This window comes from Euleptes europaea, chromosome 15, assembly GCF_029931775.1.
Source record: "Euleptes europaea isolate rEulEur1 chromosome 15, rEulEur1.hap1, whole genome shotgun sequence".
Lineage (NCBI taxonomy): Eukaryota > Metazoa > Chordata > Lepidosauria > Squamata > Sphaerodactylidae > Euleptes > Euleptes europaea.
In genome coordinates, this window is record NC_079326.1 from 30,915,060 (window position 1) to 30,928,386 (window position 13,327).

Consider the following 13,327-nt stretch of genomic DNA (forward strand, 5'->3'; position numbering starts at 1 on the left):
AATTAGCAGCGCCCCACATAATTTTTTGCCTGCATATTTTTTTATTTCTTCACGCTGAACCGCCATTCCAGACGTCACTGCAAAGCCAGCGCATACCTGCTTCGCATTTCTTAAGAGCCCCTTTAATGCGACCTTTTGTATTTGCTCCGCCCCCACATTGAAGCATTTACTGAAGGAACCATGAAAAATCACAGCCGCGGCTTAGCTATGCAAACGACCATTGCTAATGGCTATGCAAATAAAGGCATGTAGGAGCAGGTGAGCGGGGGGGCGGAGAGTTTGTTTGACTTTCTCCTCTTGCATCGGGACCGTGAATAGTCATTTTAAAGGGCAGATTTTAAAAAGCAGCTTTGAGCAAGCATCAAAATCGACCCTGCATAAATGGCCTTTACAAAATGTCATAGAATCCTAGAGTTGGAAGGGACCACCAGGGTCATCTACTAAGACCCCCTGCACAGTGCGAGAAATTCACAGCTGCCTCCCCCCCACACCCACAGTGACCCCTACTCCATGCCCACAATATGGCCAAAAAAGTCCTCCAGGATCCCTGGCCAATCTGCCCTGGAGGAGAATGTCTTGAATGCATTGTTGTAGAGAGGAAGGAAAGAAGTACAGTAAATACCTAAATGTCTTGTGTAACAAGATCCAGTAGCTCAGCAAGCCAGCAAAGGTCTGTGATACTAAACTGGCACTCCCTTCAAAGATTCCATGAGTCACAAGCCTCCGGGAGCACAAAAAGCCTTTGTGAGCCTTACGGGATTAAAAAATGGGAAATAGAAAAGAAATAACTTGAGAGTTCTGTTGTTCCAATAAACAACATGTGGCAAAGGAGAATTGTGAGATAAAACCTACAGTCTTCGGCCTCCTGCAGTGTATCTCTTGATACACTGCTGTGATGTTCCCTTTTGCAAGGTTCCTGCTCTTGGGTTCACAGAACAGAGACAGGTGCATTCAAAACAATATCCATTTATTAGCAAGGATACAGGGATGGGAGCAACTGGTTTCAGGACAAGGGAGCTCATGTAGTCTAGCATTCGAACACACTCACAAGCAGGGACTTCACACAGGGCTAGTTCCAGATTTTGGGGGGTCCCGGTCAGAGGTCTTTAATGCATGGGTTGGATCCCCCTGCTTGGACCTGGGTAATGGGTTCATTGCACATTAAAGTAACCCGGGTTGGGGAAAACTGTATGCATTGGCTTGAATGATCAGGGATGAAACTGTGTGCTAATCGAGCCATGAATACAGAAAAACAGTCCCCCAAGTTCAAATCAAGTCCCACCCCTTTAAATGCTGCTCTGTAATTGGCTTACTTCGCAGTGCTCCCCATGAGAGAAGATTTCCTTCCCCCACAAACCCAGCTGCCGCATAAAAAAGCATTTTAAGAACAAAAAAACAAAAAACGGAGCAATCTGAAAGAAGGGGGGGGAATCCAAGCCTCGTTTTTAAAAAAGCCTTTCTTTTGCTCAGAAAGAGCTCCAAGGTAGCAGGAAGCAGGAAGCACTTGAATCCCCACCTCTTTACCCACTGCTTCAAAATTGGCTGTGAGAGAAGCCAATCTTCTGTTTCACCCTGTTTAACCCTCGCATGCTGCTTTGAGGAGGAAGCTGGAAAAGGGTGGGGCGTGATCGTGCAGGGAAGCTCAACCCGAGAACGGAGAAGCGTGAAGAAATTAAAAAAAAAATATGCGGGGCACTTCAGCTTGGAACATGCTGCTAATTACCAAGCATAAACGGCCATAGAGTTCACCCTCCAATGCAGACATTTTATCCAGGGAAACTGATTTCTGCAGTCTGGAGATCAGTTGTAATTATAGGAGATTTCCAGGCCTCACCTAGAGGTTGGCAGCCATAGCATCCATTCATTTCTGCCCTCTGACATCTGAGATGCCTGGATTTTTTTGTTTATTACTAAACTGGAAATTTAGGCAGAATAAATTTTCTTATTTTGAATTCCTGCTTTTTAAAAAAAGAGAGAGAGAGAGAGAGAGAGAGAGAATTAAAATCCCCCGAGATTTAAGCAACATGTTTTCTTGCCTGTGTGAGACTGACCCTCACTATTATTATTCTAATATTATTCGAATATTAAAGTGGTCTGGAGTTAATTAATCAGTTCATACCCACCAAGACTGCTGTCTCAGGTTGAGCAGATCTGTTCAAACAAAGCCGGGACATTTGTATTTGCTGAGCAGGAGAACCAGACTGGGAAGGTGACGGTGGGGCTGTTTGACCAGGCCCTTCCCAGCTGCGAACGTTTCAGCATGATTCATAATGTGCAGGTGAAGTCAGACAGGGAGGGTATTCCCCATTGTTAACAATGAATGCATTCAGTGGCTACGAGTGTGCTGGAACGTTCTATGGCATCAGGGCTTGGCGTTCTCAGACACCTGTTGCAAACATAAATGCTTTGTTCACACATGCAGGAGAATGAGTTAGGAATGAGGCGGCAGAGTCCTGGCAGAACAGAACCCACCACTTCAGCTTGCCAGTGAGAGATTCCAGCTTTCCATATTCTTTCCCATCAAAAATAACTCCATGGAAACAGACAGCTAACACAGCAGTGAGGAAGTTTCTTCTCCTTTTCTGCTTGCTGTGCTGGTTTACTGTTTGCAAGGCGTTAGGGCAGCATTCCCAAATGTGATCCTCCACCCGAGGTCTGAAGTACTACAGTCTATTCTACCAGCTCCAGTCGTTTCCACCTTATTTCTCTGCATGTGTGAACCAGGCATTTGTTTTGATGCCGTCAAGTCACAGTTGACTTAAGGCACCCCCGGCGGGGTTTTCAAGGCAAGAGACTAACAGAAGTGGTTTGCCATCGCCTTCCTCTGCGTCACGACTCTGGTATTCCTTGGAGGTTGCCCATCCAAATAGTCCCTCAGAAACATGAGGTTTTAAGGGCAGGGAGAAAAGGCAGCACACCCTTCTTCCTCATTACACCCCCGTACAAAGCCTGCCCTCCACAAATGAATGGGTTGTGAAACTGAACAGGGAGAGAGGATGATAGGCCAGCTGAACATGCCAAAGTCTTGCACCTGTCACCAGCTCAGAACCACTTCCCTATCTGCATCCCAATCTTAAAAGTAAAGATAAAAACATAAGAGAGGCCCTGCTGGATCAGACCAAGGCCCACGAAGTCCAGCAGTCTGCTCACACAGTGGCCAACCAGGTGCCTCTAGGAAACCCTCAAACAAGATGACTGCAGCAGCACCATCTTGCCTGTGTTCCACAGCAGCTAATAGAATAGGCATGCTCCTCTGATCCTGGAGAGAATAGGTAATGTAGAATAGGTAATGTAGATGGTTAGAAGATAATGGGTAATGTAGATGGTCAGAAGAAGAAAAGTTGGTTTTTATATGCCAATTTTCTCTACCTTTTAAGGAGAATCAAATTGGCTTACAATCCCCCTCCTCTCCCCAAAACAGACACCTTGTGAGGCAGGTGAAGCTGAAACAGCTCTAAAAGAACTGTGACTAGCCCAATGTCACCCAGCTGGCTTCATGTGGAGGAGTGGGGAAACAAATCTAGTTCACCAGATTAGAGTCCGCCGCTCATGTGGAGGAGTGGGGAATCAAACCCTGTTCTCCACAATAGAGTCCACTACTCTTACCCACTATACCACGCTGGCTCTCCAGAGGATCTCAAACTCCAGGCGGGATTTATTTACAACAACCATGTGAGGTAGATCAGGCTGCGAAAGAGAATGACTGGCCCAAGATCACCAAGTAAGCTTCCATAGCAGAGTAGGGATTTGAACCTGGGTCGCCCGGATTGTCATCCAACATGGTAACCATTGCACCACGATGGCTAATAAATAGCAGTGAGCATCACATTGCACCGCCACCCACATTGCACATGTGCCAGGTCCCTGGCAGAGTTTCATTCCTATAAGGAGAGATGCTCCATCTTCAGTCTCCGTGAATCCACGGCTCAGATGAGACTGCAACTACTAAAGGCTTCCTGGCTTAGAGCTCACAGCGCCAAATGCGTTCTCGTGCATTTGGAGCTGGCACACTGTAGCTCAGTCTTTCCCCTCCCATTTAAACAAGCCACATCAAAAAGCAGAAGTGACATTCATTTATGCATCCATGACTATCTCTGGGTATCCCCTGAGTACTATTTAGTAGTGAAGGGAAAACATGCTATATAAGCTGAACCAGTTGCAAGTTGTCATCCCTGTGTTTCTTTTTTAAATTCACTGTTCCACAAAGGGACCCGGTTCTATTGTAAATAAATAAAGAAGTAACTACAAATAATCCCCCAGTCTCCCCAGAATGCCAGACTCACGGAGGGTCCATTTTCTTATTGCAAAGGGATTAGCCGTGGTAGTCTGCTCTAGCAAAATAAACAAAAGTCCCCTGGCCCCTTAAAGACTGATCACATTTATTTCCATACTGGTTTCAGTCAGTTTAGATGAAGAGTGCCACGACAAAGGCTCATCCTGAAATAAATGTCCATTGTCAAGGTGCCGCAGGGCTTTTTTGTTTTATTTATGCATGGGAGGTAGGGTTACCAACCTCCAGGTTGTAGCTGGAGATCTCCTGCTATTACAACTGATCTCCAGCCAATAGAGATCAGTTCACCTGGAGAAAATGGCCTCTTTGGCAATTGGACTGTATGGCATTGAAGTCCTGCCCCTCCCCAAACTCCACCCCTTTTAGGCTCTGCCCCCCAAACCTCCTGCTGGTGGCAAAGAGGGACCTGGCAACCCTAATGGGAGGTTTTGCCACTTTCTAGATGCACATTTTCCTCATCCAAATTCTCAAAACTTTGGATGGGGGCTTATTGTGGAGTTTTGAGAATGTGGATGGGGGAAATGTGCAACTAAAGCAGTGGTTCCCAAACTTTTCGGGCCACCGCCCCCTTGGTCCCACAAACTCAGCCCCAGCGCCCCCAACTCTATCCAACAACACAGTTGAAGGGGCCCACCTCCAGTGCCCCCCTGCTGCCCCCTTGCCTCTTAGTGCCCCCCAGGTAATAATCCCCCCCAGGGGGTGATACTGTCCCCTTTGGGAGCCACTGATCTAAAGAGTGGCAAACCCAAGTGTTGTGTACGTATATAGTTGGGGAGTAATCAAGGGGGACTCAGGAGCTTGAGTTCTGCACGAAGGATCCTAAACTCTGCTCGCCCTATTGGTCAAGCAAACGGATCCTATTGGCCCTAAACCAGCATGTCCCATTGATCACCGAGAGGGTATTCCCCCCTATCACGGATCAGGGGGGAGTGGCCGCAGGCGGCCAGGGGGGCATATAAGCAGGGCACATTCAGTGTGTAAGTTAGTTAGTTCTGTGCTGAAATCAAATAAAGCTGTGTTGTTGAACTCCGCCTCTGATCTCGTGAATCCTTCCCATGCGGACTTAACACCAAGGCAAAACCGCCCATGCAGAAATGGCCTTTTTTTTTTCCTTTCAACAACGCGGAACCGTCAGCTGCGCCAACCAGAAACGAGTCTCCTCCTTCCTCCAGGACACGACTTTCGCCCAAAGTCCTGAAAAACCCCATTTACGCACGGGAGGTTTTGCTGCCTCGGCTTTGCCGCTCTCTAGATGCCCATTTTCCCACCATCCAAACTCTCAAAACTCAACAAGAAGCCCCCAGGCAGAGTTTGGAGAATTCAGATGGGGGAAACTTGCATCCAGGGAGCGGCAAACCCAGGCGTCAACGGCCCAAGCGACCCCGGGAAGGGGTCGGAGTCGCGCTCCCCGAAGCTGGTTGGCCTGACACATTATTGGCCATTTATTCATGGAAGGTTTTGCCTTGGATTTGCCCCTCTTTAGATGCACATTTTCCCCCTCCGAATTCTCAAAACTCTGCCCGGGGGGGCTTATTGTTGAGTGTTGAGAATTTGGATGGGGGAAATGTGCATCTAAAGAGTGGCAAAACCTCCCATGCATAAATGGCCATTGAAACGTAGAAGTTTGGCTGGACGTTATTCCAAATGCTCCTGCGCCTGAAGCCACCCGGGAGAAAAGGCCCTTCCCCGCTTCATCGTCCAGACGACCCACGGACCGTCCTGTACAATCCGAGGGAGGCCATTTATGCACGGGAGGTTTTGCCTTGGATTTACCCCTCTCTAGATGCACATTTTCCCCATCTGAATTCTCAAAACACTGCATGGGGGGCTTATTGTGGAGTTTTGAGAATATGAATGGGGGGGGGAGTGCATCTGAAGAGTGGCAACTCCAAGGCAAAACCTTCCATGAATAAATATATGAATGAAAGTCCTTTGCCTTGGATTTGCCCCTCTCTAGATGCACATTTCCCTCATCTGAATTCTCAAAACTCTGCATGGGGGGCTTATTGTGGAGTTTTGAGCATATGAATGGGGGAAAAGTGCATCTGAAGAGTGGCAACTCCAAGGCAAAACCTTCCATGAATAAATATATAAATGAAAGTCCTTTGCCTTGGATTTACACCTCTCTTGATGCACATTTCCCCCATCTGAATTCTCAAAACTCTGCATGGGGGGCTTATTGTGGAGTTCTGAGAATATGAATGGGGGGGGGGAGTGCATCTGAAGAGTGGCAACTCCAAGGCAAAACCTTCCATGAATAAATATATGAATGAAAGTCCTTTGCCTTGGATTTGGCCCTCTCTAGATGCACATTTCCCCCATCCGAATTCTCAAAACTCTGCATGGGGGGCTTATTGTGGAGTTTTGAGAATATGAATGGGGGGAAAGTGCATCTGAACTCCAAGGCAAAACCTTCCATGAACAAATATATGAATGAAAGTCCTTTGCCTTGGATTTACACCTCTCTTGATGCACCTTTCCCCCATCTGAATTCTCAAAACTCTGAATGGGGGCTTATTGTGGAGTTCTGAGAATGTGAAGGGGGGGGGGAGTGCATCTAAAGAGTGGCAACTCCAAGGCAAAACCTTCCTGAATAAATATATGAATGAAAGTCCTTTGCCTTGGATTTGCCCCTCTCTAGATGAACATTTCCCCCATCCGAATTCTCAAAACTCTGAATGGGGGCTTATTGTGGAGTTTTGAGAATATGAATGGGGGGGGAGTGCATCTGAAGAGTGGCAACTCCAAGGCAAAACCTTCCATGAATTGTTTCCCTACGCGAGGAGGTGTTAGGTTACAGAGGAGGAATCAGATCTGGCGGCGGGGAGGAGGAGGAGGAGGAAAAGGGGGGAGGAGAATTCTCCAGCTGGTCCGCAGCCTCCCCCCCCCCCACGCACCCACCCACACACACACACCTCCTCCTCCAAGCAGCCACGTGTATCATGGAGAAAGCAGCTTCTCCTCCCGCCCCGTCCGATCCTGCTGCCGGATCGCCCGGGCGCAGGCGACGGGGCTTGGACGCCTGGCGGTGAATGCCACGCAAGCAAGGCGCAGCTGGGGCGGGGGCTGCCCCTCCGCAGGGATGCCGGAGCCCCCCCGGGCCGGTTAGGTAAGGAGGCCCGGAGAAGGGGCGGGGGTCCCGGGCAGGGCAGGGCAGGCGCCCACTTTCCCCGCCATGCCCCGGCTCCGCAGGCTGTGCCGGGGCAGCGGGCGAGCCCTGGCGCTCATCTCCGCCGCCTCCGTCCTCTGGCTGCTCTTTGACATGGCAGCCCTCCGGCTCTCCTTCAGCGAGATCCACACCCGGGCCCTGAAGGAGGAGATGCTGGGGGAGGAGAGGGCCGGAGGGGGGCCCGAGCATCCCCCTGGGAGGGCCAGGGTGGGACCCAAACTCGCCCCCGGAGGACTGGGAAGGGACCCCAACCTTGAGGGGCACAAGGGCGAGGGGGCTGAACTGGACGACGAAAGGGAAAGGCAGAAAAGAGGCCAGGGGAGGAGGGCCGCCTCTCCACCCACCCCAAAGGAAAGCTTTGTGCTGCACAGGGTGATCCCATTGAAACTCTGGAGCCCCCAGCCCTCTACTCCCAGGGCGGAGAAGGCGAAGGGGGATCTTGACCAGGAAGTCAGCTCCACCCGCCCCCTAGGCACCAAACAGGCTCTTCCTGGGGGGGCTCAGCAGACCCAGTCGGCAGCTGCCGTGGGCCGCCGGTTGGTCCCTTTAACGCACAGTGCTGCTACTGTCGGCGTCCAGGTCACTCCGAAAGCGCACGGGCAGTTACCTGAGGAGTCCCCGGGAAGAAAGCCGGTTCTGTTCAAAGTTGGATCGGTGGATAAAGGATCTTTGGCTGGGCTCAAGCAGGAGCTGCCAACTGGAAGCGAACCTGAGAAATCTCGGGCCGGGCCCCCGAAACGGAGAACGCCGGTCTTCTCGGTAAATGAGACCGGAGTGAAAGAAAAAATCAGAAATGTTCCCAACGTAACAGAGAGCTTGGGTTTACCTGTCAAAGAGCCCGCCTCTACGGAAAAAGCGGAGAAACAGACAGCATCAGCAAATGTAACAGGCCCTGGGCAACAACCCAAAGAGGATGTGAAAAAGCAAGTTCTTTCTTCGGAAGACCAAGTGGTCTTTATCAGCAAGGAGGGAGCGCAGACTCCCTCCAAGCAGAACCTCCAAGCAGATGCCGGAAGAAATGTTACTAATGGACCGATAGGAAAGAATACACCAGTTAGGGACAGCAAAAGCAAAATGCCTCTGAAGGAGCGCAACATCACCAAAGCGGCCTCTCCTAGACAAACAATTCTGGTTGGAGCCATAGCGCTTGGGAAAGCTCACAAAGTCAACGTGGCCGACAAGGACCAATTGCAGAAAATCAGTCCAAGTGACAGTGGGATCCCTTTAGCAGATGGTCCTCGGATGCACAAAGTGTTAACCATTGACAGGACGATTGCCCCAAGGGACCCCAAAGCAGTGGGGCAGTTTGGGCGCCCTGCTGTGGTCCCGAGTGATAAGCAAGAGGAAGCAAAGAGGAGATGGAACGAAGGGAACTTCAACGTTTATCTCAGTGACTTGATCCCAGTGGACCGAGCCATCGATGACACAAGGCCTCCTGGGTAAGACCTCTTTTCTTGCATCTCACGGCATGCCTTTTGGTGCTTGCCTGAATTGTTTGAGGAGCAACAGAAATGTTAACATTCACAAAATACATCCCTATTAATTTTAAGGAGAAGCACGAGAATGGGCCTGCATACTTTTCACAGGCTAGATCAGTGGTTCTCAACCTGGGGCCATATGGGGTATATTTTTGTAAATGTCAGTTTCCCAATAAGAACTGCACGCGTGCATTTTGTGTGGCTGCTTATGCTTCTTTGTTCCTCGACTATTTACAAACAAAACATTTAAATGGCTACCTTTCTACCGGTAGGACAGGGGGCGGGGCACAGGAAGGAAACAAGGTCGGAAGGGGGCCACATTTGTTTACTCCCTCCTCCTACCCCTGCAAGCATGAAGCCCTGTAATTTTAAAAGGTCAAATGCAAGTTTCCAGAAGTGTCCCACTATAATCCTACTATAATGCATATTCATTCGTCTGTTTAATAATACTCTACTAAGCTTAATATTCAGGAGCCCCGTGGCGCAGAGTGTTAAGCTGCAGTACTGCAGTCAAAAGCTCTGCTCACGACCTGAGTTCGATACCAACGGAGGTTGGTTTCAGGTAGCCGGCTCAAGGTTGACTCAGCCTTCCATCCTTCTGAGGTCGGTGAAATGAGTACCCAGCTTGCTGGGGGTAAAGGGAAGATGACTGGGGAAGGCACTGGCAAACCACCCCACAAACAAAGTCTGCCTTGGAAACGTCAGGATGTGACGTCACCCCATGGGTCAGGAATGAACCGGTGCTTGCACAGGGGACCTTTACCTTTAAGCTTATATTCACCTTTTAAAAATATCTAGCATGCTATATTGGTATTCACCATGCAGAAACAGCTGTTTCCTCAGTTGTTGTTTTTGAACTAAAGAAACACAAGCTTGCTAATGACACCCTCGACTATTGCCAGCATTCATGGCCTAAAATGCTGCTTTCAAATGAGAAAGAACAATGCTTAACTATATTTTATTAATCACAATAATTGTTACTCCTGACCTGGATGGCCCAGGCTAGCCCGATCTCATCAGATCTTGGCTGCTAAGCAGGGTCAGCCCTGGTTAGCACTCAGGGGGGAGAACACCTAGGAGGTCTCTACACATAGACAGGCAATGCCAAATCACCTTTGGTCATCTCTTGCCTTGAAAACACCATGAGGGATCACCATAATCCAGTTGTGACTTTACAGCACTTTCCACTCCCAATAATTATTTATCAGCCTTACTTCACATTTGCTGTCACAGTCCTCGAGTGAGATAGTGCTATTATTCTCGTTTTAAAGATGAGGGGGACTGACGCTTGGTCAAATTAACCCAGTGACCCCTTAGTTAAACGGAGCGTTTCTTAATACCCCCTTTCTTAGCCAGAGCTAGCTAGTTCCGCTTCCTGCCCTGGCGAGGTATAGGAGTACTACTACAGGTGTCTGAATACACAGGGAACTTGGAAAATGGCCCATCAGATTTGATAGCCTATGTTACTACTGAAAGGAAACAACTTTGAATTATATGCTGAACAGCCTAAAAGGAACAAGCTGTTTCTGTAGCTTCAACTCTGGAGAACAAGGATTCCCCTCTTTACTTAGATCATAAAATCCAGAAGCAAAATTCCTGCCCATACAACCTTTGCAGCTCCCTCGAAATAAAAATGCGATCTGGCAATCAATTGCAAAAGTATTTTGGTGTGTACCAACTGGGATAGGCCACATATGGACTGCAAACACTGAGGACCTGGCATGGAGTCCTTCACTTTAGTCCACATCAGCAGATAGCAAATGAGTTTTTGATTTGCTGACGAAGACATTTAAGTGCATTTTCACGTCTGGAAGTGTTTCTCTTTGTGGGGTACATGTTGTAAAGTTTGCCTGGCCATCACACTGACAGACATACACAATTAAAAAACATATTCTTCTACTTTTGTACTTCACACTCACACTTCTCTTGAGAGTCCTGCTTCGGAGCATTTAATAAAAAGCTCTGCGTTTAAAGAAAAATACTGTTCTGGGAGCTTCTTTTACCTTAATGTAAAACTCAAACTTGGGAAACATTGATATAGACCAGATCATCCTTTTGTTTTGTATTAATAGCTGAAAGGGCGTTGCAAAGATGAGGAGCTACCACTGGAAAGGCCTCTCTGTAGTCCCCATGCCTCAATGGTGTGTAGGGTTAGCAACTCTGGATTGGGAAGTTCCTGGAGATTTGGGAGTGGAGCCTGGGGAGGGAGGAGTTTGGGGAGGGGAGGGCTCTAAGAAGGGTGTATTGCTGTCCACCATCCAGAGCAGCTGTTTTCTCCAGGGGAGAAACTGTATTCTGGAGATCAGTTGTAATTCTAGGAAATCTCCAGGTCCCATCTAGAGGTCAGCAACCCTATGTATAGGGTTGCCTGGTCCCCCTTCCCAATTCGCGGGAGGTTTTAGAGGGCAGGGGCGGCCGTGTGTGTGTATATATATGTTTGCGTTTGGGTGTTAAATTGGCCTTGGCGATGTGGCACTTCTAGAAGTTAAACCGGAAATGATGTCATTGAGTGTGCGCACGTGTGGCTACTGCTCCGGAACAGCTGGGTGGATTGGCGAGCAATTGCCCATCAAAACTACCCACCTGGGAACCCTACCTATGTATGGGTAGGTGCACAGAGAATAGGGCTTGTGATACAGATCTTAACTGGTGGGCTGGACAGTACAGGAAGAGGTGGTCCTTTAAGTAGCATGGCTTGAAGCCATTTAGAGCCTTAAATGTAAGAACTAGCACTCTAACAGGGCATTCCTGAGCGGAATGACTGCGCTGGTTTTTGGAGGCAACCCAGCTGCTCTGCCTCCAAAGGAGGTCTCTGCCCGGCCCCTGCCGAAACCTCCTCGTGGCTGCAAAAATCCGTGCAACCCTATGAGGGATGCACGGGGGGCATATCTCGCCCCCCAAAAAGGGGTGTTCCTAGCCCGAAAGGGCTTAGGAGGCCGCCTAATGGCGGCTCCTCCCCCAGCCCAGCACTGGAATGCCCCAGGAACGCCTCCTGGGACTCCAGCGCGGCCTTTGATGGTGTTCGGATGCCAGCGTGGGGGGCCCAGACGCTGGTGCAGCGCCTTCCTGGCCTCCTAAGGGCTTTTGCCTTTAGAGCTCGGGAATGCACTGTAAATGGATGATAACACTGTCAAGAATTCCTAACCCCATAATCTGATGCTGTGCTGGCCACTGAAATGAATGAGTTTAAGTACGCCTTACTTTGCATAGGATGGAGCTGTACATTGCTTTTAGGTTCTTGTAGGTTATCCGGGCTGTGTAACCGTGGTCTTGGAATTTTCTTTCCTGACGTTTCGCCAGCAACTGTGGCAGGCATCTTCAGAGGAGTAACACTGAAGGACAGTGTCTCTCCTCTGAAGTGTTACTCCTCTGAAGATGCCTGCCACAGTTGCTGGCAAAACGTCAGGAAAGAAAATTCCAAGACCACGGTTACACAGCCCGGATAACCTACAAGAACCAATGAACTCTGACCGTGAAAGCCTTCGACAATATTGCTTTTAGGGTTCAAACTACAGCTGGGAGAAGGGAAAGAGCAGGGCACAGTCATAATCACTTCAGACCCTTACAAAAGAATGGAGAAGAGGGAATTAGAGGCTCTGTCCCATAATGTGGTAGAAAGAGTGGGGCACTGGAAATGGCAAGTTCTCAGGTAGAAGTAGGAAGAGCTAAAATAGAAGTTCAAAAAGCTGAGACCTCAAGCTACTCATGGACAGGTATTTGTGATGCACTCAGATTTCAACGTATCCATCTACTAAAATCCCACATCGACGTGTTTGAGATGTGGTTATAGTCAACATCTAAAGAGTTTTGTAGTACATTAAAAACTAACATAAGCCCACTTTTTGAGACATAGTTTTTCTTATGCCATAGTAAATGTGTTGGTCTTTAAGGGGCCACAAGAAATTATCACTTGCTGAAATCTACAGATATTCTGCTGTTTCCTCTTGACAGGTTTAGTGGACTGTATTCAAAGCTTTGCAATCATTTAGTGACCATTCAGTATTCCTTGATATGGGGAAGCGAGACTTTTATTACACATGATGGGAAAGAATAGCTTTGGGAGTAGTATTTTTTTAAAGTGTCTCCAATCCATACAAAAATAAAAAGTACACAAAAATAAAATATAATGGGCAGTTCTCCTTGAAATTAGAATCCTGTCATTATAAAAGAATGTGCTGTTCTCTGATACAGAGGGATTTTATGTAATTTGGTTGCTTAGAGAGGAAAGCAACGGATAGGGTCGCCTCTAGTAATGAAACTATCCTTCATCTATACATAAGTTTTCCTAGGACAAATGAACTGTGTCTCTAGGGATGCGTGGTTGTTGTTTCAGCTTTCAGTTACTTTTTTAGGTCTACAGGTTTACAAAATAATCCTCCTCTTTCCTTT

At 48.4% G+C, this 13,327-nt stretch overlaps 1 protein-coding gene across 1 annotated transcript in view; it reads left to right on the top strand.

The window, feature by feature from the left end:
* Positions 1 to 7,466: 7,466 nt before the first annotated feature.
* The window catches only part of GALNT5 (polypeptide N-acetylgalactosaminyltransferase 5), a 34,562-nt gene continuing 28,701 nt past the window's right edge, over positions 7,467 to 13,327 (top strand). The window contains exon 1 of the mRNA XM_056861466.1: positions 7,467 to 8,899. Coding sequence (XP_056717444.1) covers positions 7,467 to 8,899 — 1,433 coding nt within the window. The remainder of the gene's footprint in view (positions 8,900 to 13,327) is intronic.